The sequence below is a fragment of the Mobula birostris genome, chromosome 8 (genome assembly GCF_030028105.1).
Source record: "Mobula birostris isolate sMobBir1 chromosome 8, sMobBir1.hap1, whole genome shotgun sequence".
Taxonomy (NCBI): domain Eukaryota; kingdom Metazoa; phylum Chordata; class Chondrichthyes; order Myliobatiformes; family Myliobatidae; genus Mobula; species Mobula birostris.
This window is the reverse complement of record NC_092377.1, coordinates 124,753,068-124,766,226: the sequence shown is the minus strand read 5'-3', so window position 1 is coordinate 124,766,226 and position 13,159 is coordinate 124,753,068. Positions and strand designations below refer to the sequence as shown.

The 13,159-nt window shown below is 45.5% G+C and overlaps 1 protein-coding gene across 2 annotated transcripts in view; it reads right to left on the bottom strand.

Annotated features, from left to right (window-relative positions):
* Nucleotides 1-478: 478 nt before the first annotated feature.
* The window catches only part of LOC140201663 (sialic acid-binding Ig-like lectin 13), a 138,752-nt gene continuing 126,071 nt past the window's right edge, over nucleotides 479-13,159 (bottom strand). For both annotated transcript variants that reach the window (XM_072266125.1, XM_072266124.1), the window contains 3 exons: nucleotides 6,464-6,560; nucleotides 1,648-1,729; nucleotides 479-914 (listed from right to left, as the gene is read on the bottom strand). In XM_072266125.1, the coding sequence (XP_072122226.1) occupies nucleotides 711-914; nucleotides 1,648-1,729; nucleotides 6,464-6,560 (383 nt within the window). In that variant the 3' untranslated portion in view covers nucleotides 479-710. The remainder of the gene's footprint in view (nucleotides 915-1,647; nucleotides 1,730-6,463; nucleotides 6,561-13,159) is intronic.

Below are 13,159 nucleotides of genomic sequence, written 5' to 3'. Positions count from 1 at the left end.
GTCAACACCACCGTCTTTGCCATTATAGCTTATTCAATTGGAAAGTAGTAAGTCGAACTAAGGTAAGTTGCCTCTTCATAGTAGGGGATCTCGCTGAGGATGTCAAACCTTTGCTATTTGTCGATGTTATACTGCCATATGTCATTGATCGTGGGCAGAAGCAGATTTCCAGATTTTGAGTCCGACATGGTGAAGCTGAGAAAGCTCCATTCCCGAGGAAATGCCATACCTTCTTCCCAGGTCTGTAGCTTGTTCGAAAATCTTGAGCTCCCCGGAAATGGCTACCTCCCCTTCCACAGCGTAGCGCTCCCTCCTTATAGTTGCTCTCACAGCACGATGCACTCTCCTCATCGCCCCTCCAACAAAGCAGTGCTCCCTCCTCCTCATCCTTTCCAGAACGTGGTGCACCCTCCCCACTGCCCCTCCCATTATATTCCCCCCTCACCAGCTCCCCCCAATCCCGCACAACATTCCCTTAGTGATGTCATCTCTTCACTGCGCACCCCGGCCCCCGAATAGAAGCTTTGCGATATAATTTGTCCGAGTCAGCGAGTCTCCAATTTCCCCTGACATGAATGAACATGGTCAGAAAGTAACCTGTGCTCTATAGGATCCTACTGTGCAGTTGGCTGCAATGCTTCCTACATCACTGGCCATCTCCCGGAGAACCAGAAGTCTCTCTCCGCACACCCACCCCCCAACTCCACCCACTAGCGCTGTGACCCCTCAGGCTGGCCGACTGACTGGAAGTGCAACGCTGCGTATATGACCGTCTCCCCCCTGCGAACAGGACCTCTACCGCCGGGCAGCTCCCGCAGGCTGGCGTACACCGGGCCACACTCCTCCGCCTCTCCAACGGACATTATTGTTGTAACTTCCTGTGACATCTGCCTCATCCTCTGCCTCTCCAAGTCCTGGGGCAGAAATACAAGCAAATCTCAATTCTTCATCAAACAGCATTGAACCGCTCCCACCCCATCACTAAACTAATTCCGCAACCTCTGGATTTACTTCCAAGGACTCTACAACTCAGGTTTTCAATATTTATTTCTTATTTGTTGATTTTTACTTTTTAATTTTCTATTTGCAAATCATTGTCTTCTGCACTTTAACTGTTTGCATCAATGATTTGTGGAGTTTCAATGTTTCCTAGCTTTTATTGTGAATGCCCTTAAGAAAATGAATCTCAGGAAAGAAGGTGGTGACATACAAGTATTTTGATAATAAATCTACTTTAAACTTTGAAGACTGAGGACGAAGATATTTAAATGCTGCGAACACTGGTTAATGAATAACAGGCTAGAACCCTGTTGTGAACACCATGCTCTTATTCTTTCCCCCTCCCCTCCCTCATCTCTTCTCTTTCAGTTACACTCTCACCTCCCAATTCTAAACGAATCACTCATTTTTGTTTATTTCATTCATTCCTCTCTTTCTCTCTTTCCATCTCCTTCTCTCTGTCCATCCCTTCCACTACCTCCATCTCTCTCATCCTCTCTCCCTCTCATTCACTCACCCATGCTCCTAAACCCCAAACTGTGGTAGTCTGTGAGCATAACCCCACGGTGACACTCTTTCCTCAATGTCCTTCCCGCTGTGCTGTGCTCCCGGTGTCCTGACCCTTACTGGACTGAACTTGACCGGTACCTGAGGTGTGGTCAAGTGTGCACTTGAATTGACAGTGGTATCCAGGATCTCCAAGGCCCTCTCCTTGGTCCGTGCATCCCGTCTGGAACAGCAGAAGTTTGGCCCAGGGTTACGGAACATCAGTGTCAGCAAATCCACACCCCGATCCCACCTCACTGTGACATCCAGACCATTTGATACAACATCATCCACAGAGGCTGTGGATTGGCACCACTCTGCCCCTTCTTCTCCTCCTTCCTGTCCCCTCCCCTCTTTTTCCACCCCTCCCTTCCCTTCTCCCAACCCTTCTCCTTTCTCACCGCCTCCTTTAACACTCTTCCACTCATGGGAGACAGAAGGAAAACATATCTGTAAGTTTAATAAAATAATTGATTGAATACATATTCACCCCCTGTAATATGAGACACCAAATCCACACTGGTGTAGCCAGTTGGTTTTAGAAATCTCATGGTCCACCACCTTACTATTTACCTCAGGAATTGGGCCTCAATTCCCTAATTTCCAATATCTCACGTTCCTTTGGCTCGGCATGTTCCATCTGTGCCCAGGGTATAGCCTCTCATCAGCCACCTGCGGGTTTACTTCGTCCTCTACTTGCCCCTGGTCGCATATCGCCCTAGACGTCGTCACCGGTCTACCCCTATCACATTGAAACACCACCGTACTCACTGTGGTAGCGCGGTTCTCCAAGGCGATGGACTTCGTAGCCCTCCCTAAACTCCCTTCCTCTCAAGAAACCGCACATCTGTCGTCCGCCACGTCTTCCGCTCCACGGAATCCCCGCGGACATCGTCTCCGATCGAGGTCCCCAGTTCGTCTCGCAGGTATAGAAGGCCTTCTGTCAAGCCTTAGGTGCATCGGTCAGCCTGTCATCCGGCTTCCACCCCCAGACGAACGGGCAGACGGAACGGGTCAACCAAGACCTGGAGGCGACGCTAAGTTGTGTAACGGCAATCAACCCGTCGACCTGGAGCGAACATCTCCCGTCGGTTGAGTACACCCACAACTCTCTGGTGAGCTCTGCCAGTGGAAGGTCCCCATTCGAGTGCTCCCTGCGGTACCAACCCCCGCTGTTCCCCGCGCAAGAAGAGGAGTTTGCGGTACCGTCGGTTCAGGACCATATCGATTGGTGCCTTAAGGTCTGGGAGGAGACATGCACGGCGCTACTCAAATCAGCAAATCGCAATAAGAAGACGGTCGACCGACACCGGACTCCGGTGCTTGAGTACCAACCGGGGCAGATGGTGCGGCTTTCATCCAAGGATATCCCTCTCAAGAACGAGCAGAGGAAAGTCGCCCCTCGCTTCCTGCGATCATTCAAAATCGAAAGTGTTATCAATACCGGAGCGGTCCGCCTAAAACTACCAAGATCTATGCACATCCACCCTACTTCTCATGTTCCCCGGTTAAGGCCAGTTTCCGTCAGCCCCTTGTGTTCCCCGGCTGAGACTCACCCACCTGCCCGTATCATCGACAACCATCCGGCATACACCGTCCGACAACTACTGGATGTGCGCCGTCGGGGCAGGGGTTTCCAATACCTGGTAGATTGGGAAATGTGCGGTCCAGAAGAGCGTTCCTGGGTCCCCCGCTCCTTCATCCTGGATCCTTCCCTCATCAAGACTTTCATCGGGACCATCCAGACAGGCCTGGAGGCTCCCGTTCAGGGAGGGTTACATTCATGGTGCCTTCTGGTAATCTCCCACCTTACTATTTACCTCAGGAATTGGGCCTCAGTCCCCTCGTTTAATTTCCAATCATTCCCAGGTTCCACTAACTACACACACCTGCTTTCCATCAGAAAATGCAGGATAAAGACCCTGTGATCACAACAAGGAGCTGCCATTTCGTTGGTCGACTCCTGTGTGAGTAACCTCGTTTCATGGTTCTTACGACTGTTAGTTCTAAGTCTAGCAGCGCTCCTGGATTCTCTCCAAACCCAAGACTTCGGGTAAAGACTCTCCTGGAAACCGATTCGACGCTCGCTACGGCAATAGCGCCTCCCGTTTCTGCGCCCGTGTTCTGCACTTGGGTTTGTCCACCGCCACGCCCGTGTAACAAGAAATCACATAATTAGTTAAGTGGAGATCTGTTTTTGGAGACCTGTGTACGGTCAAGATGTCTCAATTGATTGTAGTAAAAATACACCTGTATCTGGGAGGTCCAACTGCTGATGGGTCAGTATCCTGGCAAAAAGTACGCCATGAAAACAAAAGAACACTCCAACCAACTTTGCGACAAGGTTATTGAAAGGCCCAAATAAGGAGATGGAGACTAGAAGATTTCCATGTCACTGAATATCTTTGGAGTACAGTGAAATCAATCATCAAGAAATGAAAAGAATATGGCACAGCTGTAAATCTGCCTTAGCAGGCTATCCTCAGGAGATTGAGTGACTGTGTAGGAAGGAGACTAGTGATGGAGGCCATCAAGAGATCCATGACAACTCCAGAGGAGTTGCAAGCTTCAGTGGCTGAGATGGAAAAGACTATGCATGCAACAGCTGCCCTAGTGCTTCACTAGTTGCAGATTTATGGAAGAGTCACAAAAAGAAAGCTACTTTTGAAAACCCTTGCCTGAAATCTCGGCTATAGTTGGCCAGAAGGCATATGGGAGTCTCTGAAGTCAACTGGCAAAAGGTTCTACGGTATGATGAAGACAAACATGAGCTTTTTGGCCATCAGACTAAATGCTGTGTTTGGCGTAAGCTAAACACTTCACATCAAAAAGCAGCATCCCTATCATGAAACTATTGGGATGCTTCAATGCGGGCCCTGAAAGGCTAGAGGGTAAAATGAATGCAGCAAAATACAGGGAAATCCTGATTTTTGCAAGATAACTGGGACTTGGGAGAAGATTTGTTTTCCAGCAAGACAATGACCCCAAGCGTAAAGCCAAAGCTACACAGGAATGGCCCTTGTGTGATGATCATGTTCTACACCTTCACAGTATGGTCCAGGTCAATTTTGACCCAGTGCAAGAATCCCCTGATAACAAGTGTTTGTACCAAATTTTGAACCACAGATCAATTTAGAGTATACAAATAGCCTATCTGACATGAAGGTGATTAATCCTTAATTAATGTTTCACGGATCTACAATCCATTTCAATAGAAATGGGTCAAATTTGACCCGGTACAACCTCAATGTACAAAAAAGTGTACAACGGCTCAAGATTCCCCTCTTAACAACTGTCTATTCCAAATGTTGAACCACAGCTCTATTTAGAATGTATAAATAGCCTGACATTAATAAATGGCCAATTAATCCTTAATTAATGTTTCTGAGATCTAAAGTCCATTTCAGTCGATACAGGTCAAATTTGACCTGAAACAGCCTCAATGTACAAAAATTTGTAGAACCTGTAGAAAAGTATAATTTTTTAAAATATTTTTATTTTTGCGTATTTTCGGTCACTGTAGGAAACATCATCAAATTTCGGCTAAGAAAATGACATTTAGGGTGCTTTTACCGCTGTCAAATGTCAAAACGGGTCAAATTTGACCCGAACAATACACAAAGGAAAATGACAAATATAAGGTCCTGAAATGGCCACGTCAGAGTCCAGACCTCAATCCACTTGACAGTTTGTGGCTGGACTAGAAAAGGCATGTTTAACTACGAATCCCATGCAATCTGACAGACCATGAGCAGCTTTTTTAAAGAAGAATGGGAAACATTGCAGTGTCCAGATGTGCAAAGCTGAAATAAAGCTATCCACACAGACTGAAGGCTGTAATTGCTGCCAGAGGTGCATCTACTGAATACTGACTTGAAGGGGGTGAATACTTATGCAATCAGTTACTTTGAGCTTTATAATTGCAATTAATTTAGATCACTTAGTAGCGGTCTATTTTCACTTTGACGCAAAAGGATCTTTTTCTGTTGAGTGACTGTGTATTTGGGGGTGTGGAATATGGGAGTGTTGATCAGTGTAAAAAAAACACATTATGATTCAATGTTGTAAAACAATAACTTCCAAGGAGGGTGAATACTTTTTATAAGCACTGTATACCACCAGTATGTAGGATGTAACAATGAACGTGAATGTTTGTTGGTTGCCAGTCAGTAGAGGAGACAGGGACAGGAACAGATGCAGACCCGATCGAAGCAGTCACCCACAGGCAGACAGCGGAGTGTGGGAATTGAACAGAAGCTGAACGTTCCTCACAATTTTTCCTGGCCCCCCAACACCAAATGTTTTCTCAAGAAAGTACAGCAACGATTCAATTTCCTTAAGAGATTGAGGCGTGCGAGGCTACCTCCTTCCTCAATTCTAACCAATTTCTAACGGGAGTGCTATCGAGAGTATCCTGACCTGCTGCATCACCGTCTGGTGCAGCAATCGAAAAGCATCTGACCACAAGACCCAACAAAGCATTACAAGGGCTGCTGAGATGATCATCGGGGTATCTCTTCCACCCATCCAAGATGTTTAGCAGGACCCTTAGGATTCTCAAGGATCCCTCCCATCTGTCTCACAATCTCTTTGACTATCTTTGCCCCTTCTAACCCTCACCATCAGGCAGGGGAAACTGTCGCATTATGAGAAGGACTGTTAGGATGGGAAACAGCTTTTTCCCCATTATTGAACTCCCTGCCAATATCCAGGTCTCATCACTTATGAAGTGTTGTAAATGCAACTTATGATAGATGTCAATCTTATTGAATATATTTAATTATTTGTTAATTTATTTGTGGTAATGTGCAGTATGTGTTGTGTACCTTGGCCCAGGGAATGTTATTTTATTTGGTGATATAAATTCATACATTTGAAATGACAATAAAACTGAACTCAAACGTTCATCTGGACTTACTTCTGGATGTACTTGTAGATGAAGAATGCAGCCAGCAACATATTGAGAATGAGGCTGCTCATGAGTAACACTGCGATCCAAAGAGCAGAGACGCCACCTGTAACATCAACCAAAAGGACAGCTTCAGAATAGTCCACTGTACAAGTCAACCCTTTTTTATTTATGGACGGACTACCGTACAGAATCCTAAACAGTTGCAGAAAGTTGCACACTCAGCGCCATCATGGCAACTAGTCATCTTCGAAAGCTGAAAACTCAAAATGGCATCATTATAGACCTGCACCACTCAGGATGTGCCTTCTTCTCATTGCTACCATCAAGGAGGAAGGTCAAGATCCTGAAGACACACACTCATGTGTGAGGAACAGCTTCATCCTCACTGCCACTGCCTCACTGTTCTTTTCGCTTTTTGCACACTTTCTGCACTACATGTTTAATTTAATTTAATTTCTATTACAAAGATAGTGCTTTCAAAAGTATTCATTTTATTGTTTTACAACACTGAATCACTGTAGATTTAATTTGATTTTGTAGATACTAATCAATAGAAAAAAAGACTCCTATATGTCAAAGTGAAAACTGGTCTCCACAAAGTGATCTAAATTAATTGCAAATTCAAAACACAAAATATTGATTGTATTAGTATTCACTCATCTTTAACATAGCACACCAAATCATCACTGGTGCAGCCAATTGGTTTTAGAAGTCACATAATTAGTTAAATTTTCAAATGGAAGAAGGACACTACCGTGGCTGACCAGTGAGCTACAGCCAAAGTAGAAGCAAAAGGCAGGGCATAGAATGATGCCAAAGCTAGTGGGAAGATAAAGGATCGGGAAGCTTTTAAAAACCCGCATAAGGAAACTAATGTAACCCTCAGGTTTGGCCAGCGGCGTTAGTCTTGGGAAGACTGTCTCTGGCCCTGTCAAATGTGTGAAATCTGAGGTGTAAAACCACTTGTTTGTGTGGATGCTCTGTGATTTGTTACCCCATTACAAATCTGTACCACGAAATAACAGAGAGTACATCATATCCAATAAAACGATTTAACTCTTTAATTCTTAATTTGACTAAAGGATTAGTAATGAAAAACAAAGTGAAAAGGGCCCATTTTAATGAAACAGTCTAATGTGCACGTTGGAGCTCGCGGTTTCCCTTCCGTTGGTCCTCCATCAATTTCCTCGGGCCTCATCTACTCCCTGCCCCACTCCAAGTCCGCACCATCCTGCTGTCTACGACCTCTCCTTTCTGGCGTCTTCTCTCGTCATCTCTTGTCGAACAAATGATCCAGATCACTTCTTTCTCAGACACACAAGAAAGGAAACTTTCCCGTCATTGGACGGCACACATTCCAAAGCCCCTGTTTTCTCTGGCCATAATGCAAACACTGCTGCAACAGATAAACTATTACATTAGCAGTGAAACCTTTCCCAGGGCTTTACACTCTCCCCCCACCAAATTTTGTCATGTCCTTATGACATTGAAATAATTTGCCAACATTTCCTGCGAAGCACAAAGTTAAACCCAGGTGTAAGATGCAGTGACATAGCTCCCCACAGGGGTGGAGGCTGCACTCTGCTCCCCCGGTGCTACATAGGCCAGCCTATCCGGTGGTCTCCTGATTCTTTCAGATCTCCGTACCCCCTCATTTATTTCTTCATGTTCTGACGCCACTGGGGATACTTCCGGTCTACTTGGCGAGGCCTCCCCCAGTCTACCATTTGTGCTCTCCTGCAACTCAGACCCCTCTGTCCCTTGGCTGAGCCCTGCTTCATTCCTTGCAAGGTTGCAGTGTAACCGATGTTGTCCACAGATAACACCCCCTGCCCCCAACCCCTATTTCTCCTGACAGCATGAGAACGGTTGGGAATCTCTTTCTCAATCAGTGGGGAGATAGCAAATGGCAACATATTCCACACCCTCAGTTCCTCATCCTCCGAATCAGTAACCCACTCAGGAGTGGGGGCCGGTCCAATCTCTCTTGCTATTGGTCTTTCAGTCGCCCCGCAACACCGTAGAGTCCTCTTACTAGGTGTAGGCTCCAGGTCAGGCTTGGGGTCAACCTGCACCTCTTGTTCCAGAGGCAGAAGGTGGTTCTGATATAGAATGTTGACAAGCCCATTCCCATCCTCTGGTTTCATCAGTAAAACTGGTACATTTGGCATCTGACTCTCCACTACATAGGGTGTAGCCACCCAGCAGTCAGGTATGCTTCCCAGGTAGACCCAAATTCCTCTGAAAACTCAGTCTCCTGGCATGAGTTGGGAGAACCTAACATTTTGATCATACCTCCTTTCTCAGCCCTCTCAGCCATACTACCTTCTCAACTCGCTTCTCAGATCAGACACGTACTTCAGATAAGTCTTCAGTGGTAGGTCATCCTCATCTATCCCAAAACAAAGGTCAATATGTAACCTCGCCTTGTGCCCAAACACCAGATAATATGGTGAGTACCCGGTAGCTTCACTTCAGGTTCAGTTGTAACAGTGGACCAGATGTCCAATATGTTGATTCTACCTGCTCTTCTTGCTGATCTCCAAGGTTTCGAGGATATCCTGCAAGGTCCAATTAAACCTCTCGAACTGGGGATCACCTTGTGAGTGATAAGGAGTAGTCCTGGACTTCTCAACTCCGAGCATGCTCAGTATCTCATGGATGAGCCTACTCCCGAAATCCCGTTCCTGATCACTATGTATCCGCCTGGGGAGGCCGTAATAAGTGAAACACTTCTCATAGCTCGAGCACCAATCGTGAGTTGGAGAGCTATGACAGAAGAAACGGCGCACAGGTCCGGGACCAAAAACTTAAATGGGAAAGCTTTGCGAGAACTCAACTATAACCGGCGCACCAATCATAAATTGGAGAGCAGGGAAGGTTCAGGAATAAAAGGAAGACACGGTCATTAACGGAGTGGTCTGAGACAGAGTGGTAGGTCTTTGGCTCATTCGGGCTTCGATAAGGTAAGTAGGTTGGTGGACTACATATTTTCCTTGCATTTCCTTTATCTGGGGGAATAGACAGCATGTCTGTCGGGTTAGTACTTTGAAGTGGTCGTCTAGGTGTGGGAATCCTGGAAGTCTTTCAGTCTTCCAGATGGCCATATTTGCGCCTGGTGCACCAGGATGCAGCTCCTGAGAAACCGTGTTAGGGATCTGGAACTACAGCTTGATGACCTACAGCTTATTAGGGAAAGTGAGCAGGAGATAGATAGGAGCTACAAGGAGTTAGTCACCCCGAGGCTGCAGGAGTTAGACAGATGGGTGTCTGTCAGGGAATGGAAGAGCTCAAATAGTAGAGAGCTTTCCTGTGGTAACCCCCTCAGTAATAGTTATCTCATTTTAGATGTTGGGGGCGGGGAGCGGGTGACCTGACAGAGGACGACCATGGCAATCAGGTCTCTGGCACTGAGCCTGGTGCAGAAGGGAGAGAAAAGATGAAAAATGCGGTAGTCATAGGGGATTTCATAGTGAGTGGAAAAGACAGGAGGTTCTGTCAGCCTGATAGAGATACCCACATGCTCTGTTGCCTCCCAGATTCCAGGGTACGGGATGTCTCTGATTGGGTGCAGAGTATTTTGAAGGAAGAGATTGAACAGCCAGAAGTCTTGGTACACGTTGGAACCAATAATATAGGTAGAAAAGGGGAGTTGGTCCTGAAGAGTGAATTCAGGAAGTTGGGTAGGAAGCTGAAAAGCTGGACTTCCAGGGTAGTAATCTCAGGATTGATGTCTGTGCCACGTGCTAACGGGAGCAGGAATAGGATGATCGGGCATATTAAGGCATGGCTGAGAGACCAGTGTAGGGGGCAGGGCTTCAGGTTCCTGGATCATTGGGGCATCTTCTGGGGCAGGTACGACCTGTGCAAAAAGGATGGGTTACACCTGAACCCAATGGGGTCCAATATCCTAGCAGGCAGGTTTACAACATCTGTTAGGGAGGGTTTAATGTAGTTTGGCAGGGGGATGTGAACCAGTGTGAAAGGGCTGAGGAAAAGTAAAAGAGAAATAAATCAAAGATAGCGTGCAACAGAGAAAGTAAGTACAGGCAGGAGATGAGGCATAATCACAGACAGTGAGATGATATAGAACAGAAAGCAACAAATAATGGACTGAACACGAGGAAATCTGCAGATGCTGGAATATCAAGAAACACACATAAAATTTGCTGGTGAACGCAGCAGGCCAGGCAGCATCTGTAGGAAGAGGTACAGTCGACGTTTCGGGCCAAGACCCTTCGTCAGGACTAACTGAAAGAAGAATGGTCTTGGCCCGAAACGTCGACAGTACCTCTTCCTGTAGATGCTGCCTGGCCTGCTGCGTTCACCAGCAACTTTTAAACAATGGACTGAAAGTGTTATATTTGAAAGCACACAGCATAAGAAATTAAATGGACGATCTTGATAATTCAGCTACAGATTGGCAAGCATGATATTGTGGCCATCTCTGAAACTTAAAGGATGGCTGCCACTAGGAGCTGAACATCCAAGGATATGCTGTGTATCAGAAAGATAGGTTAGTAGGCAGAGGGAATAGTGTGGCCCAGTGTGTAACATTAAATTGTTAGAAAGGGATGACATTGGATTGGAAGGTGTAGAGTCCCTATGGGTTGAGTTAAGAAATGGAATGAGTAAAAGGACTCTAATGGCAGTTGTATACAAGCCTTCAAACAGCAGCCGGGATGTGGAAAACAAATTACAGCAGGAGATAGTAAAGCGTGTCAGAAGAGCAATGTCATAATAATCGTTACGAATTTTAACATGAAAACCAGGCTAGTACTGGACCTCAAGAGAGAGAATTTGTAGAAAGCCTAAGGGATAGCTGTTCAGAACAGATTGTTGTTGAGCCCACTAGGGGATCTACAGCGCTGGATTGGGTGTTGTGCAATGATCTGGAGGTGATAAGAGAGCTTAAAGTTAAGGAATTTTTAGAGAACAGTGATTACAATATGATCGAGTTCACTTTGGACTTTGAGAAGGAGAAATTAAATTCCAGTGTGTCTGTACTTCAGTGGAATAAAGGAATTTACAATGGCATGACACAGGAGCTGGCCGAAGTTGACTGGAAGGGGACACTATCAAGAAGGGCAGCAAGGGAAGTGCAAGACAGATATATTGCAATTAAGAAGACATTTTTGAATGGAAGAAGGACACTACCGGGTCTGACAAGTGAGGTCATTGGAAAGTTTTTAAAAACTTGCAGAAGGAATCTAAGAAGGATATTAGGAAGGAGAAGATGAATTATGAAAGGAAGCTGGCGACTAAAATCAAAGAAGATACTAAAAGCTTTTTTAAGTATATAAAGGGAAAAAGAGAGCCGAGGGTAGATATAAGACCAATAGAAATTGACACTGGATACAGTACATTGTAATGAGAGACACAGAGGTGACAGAGGAACTGAATGAATATTTTGCATCTGTCTTCACAGTGGAAGACATCTGCAGTATACCGTACATTCACAAGTGCCTTTATGTAAATTGTAAAAGAGAGTTGAGGGTAGATATAGGACCAAAAGAAAATGATGCTGGAGATATTGTAGTGAGAGCTGGAGATATTGTAGTGAGAGATGCAGAGATGGCAGAGGAAATCAATACATATTTTGCATCAGTCTTCACAGTGAAAGACATCTGTAGTTTACCGGACATTTCATAGTGTCAGGGACGTGAAGTAGGTGCAGAAAAAAATTACGACTGAGAAGATGCTCAGGAAGCTTAATGGTCTGAGGGTGAATAAATCTCCTGGACCTGATGGAATGCACCCTCGGGTTCTGAAGCAAGTAGCAGGGGAGATTGCGGAGGCATTAAAAATGAACTTTGAAGAATCGATAGATTCTGGCATTGTACCGGATGACTGGAAAACTGCAAATGTTACTCTGCTATTTAAGAAGGGTGGGAGGCAGCATGAAGGAAACTACAGACCTGTTAGCCTGATATCAGTGGTCAGGAAGTCATTGGAATCGATTGTTAGGGATGCAATTACGGAGTACCTGGAGGCACATTACAAGATAGGCTAAAGCCAGCATGGTTCCCTGAAAGGAAAATCCTGCCTGCTTAACCTACTGCAATTTTTTTGAAGACGTTACAAGCAGGGTAGACAAAATAGATGCAGTATATGTGGTGTACTTGGATTTTCAGAAGGCCTTTGACAAGGTGCCACACATGAGGCTGCTTAGCAAAATAAGAGCAGATGGAATTACAAGAAAGTTATCCACATGCGTGGAGCATTGGCTGATCAGCATAAAACAGACAGTAGTAATAAAGGGATCCTATTCTGGCTGGCTGCCGATTAGCAGTGGATTTCTACAGGGGTTGGTGTTGTGACTATGGGATTAATAGATTTGTGGATAAATTTGCTGATGATACAAAGTTAGGTGGAGGAGCAGGTAGTGTTGAGGAAACAGAGAGCCTGCAGAGAGACTTAGATAGTTTAGGGGTATGGGCAAAGAACTGACCAATGAAATACAGTGTTGGAAAGTGTATGGTCATGCACTTTGGTGGAAGAAATAAACGAGCAGACTACTATTTAGAGGGGAAGAGAAGTCAAAATGCAGAGTTGCAAAGGGTCTTGTAAGTCCTTATGCGGGATACCCTAAAGATTAACCTCCAGGTTGAGTCGGTGGTGAAGAAGGCGAAGGCGAAGTATATAATATAAGAGCAGGGATGTGATGTTGAGGCTCAATAAGGCACTCGTGAGACCACACTT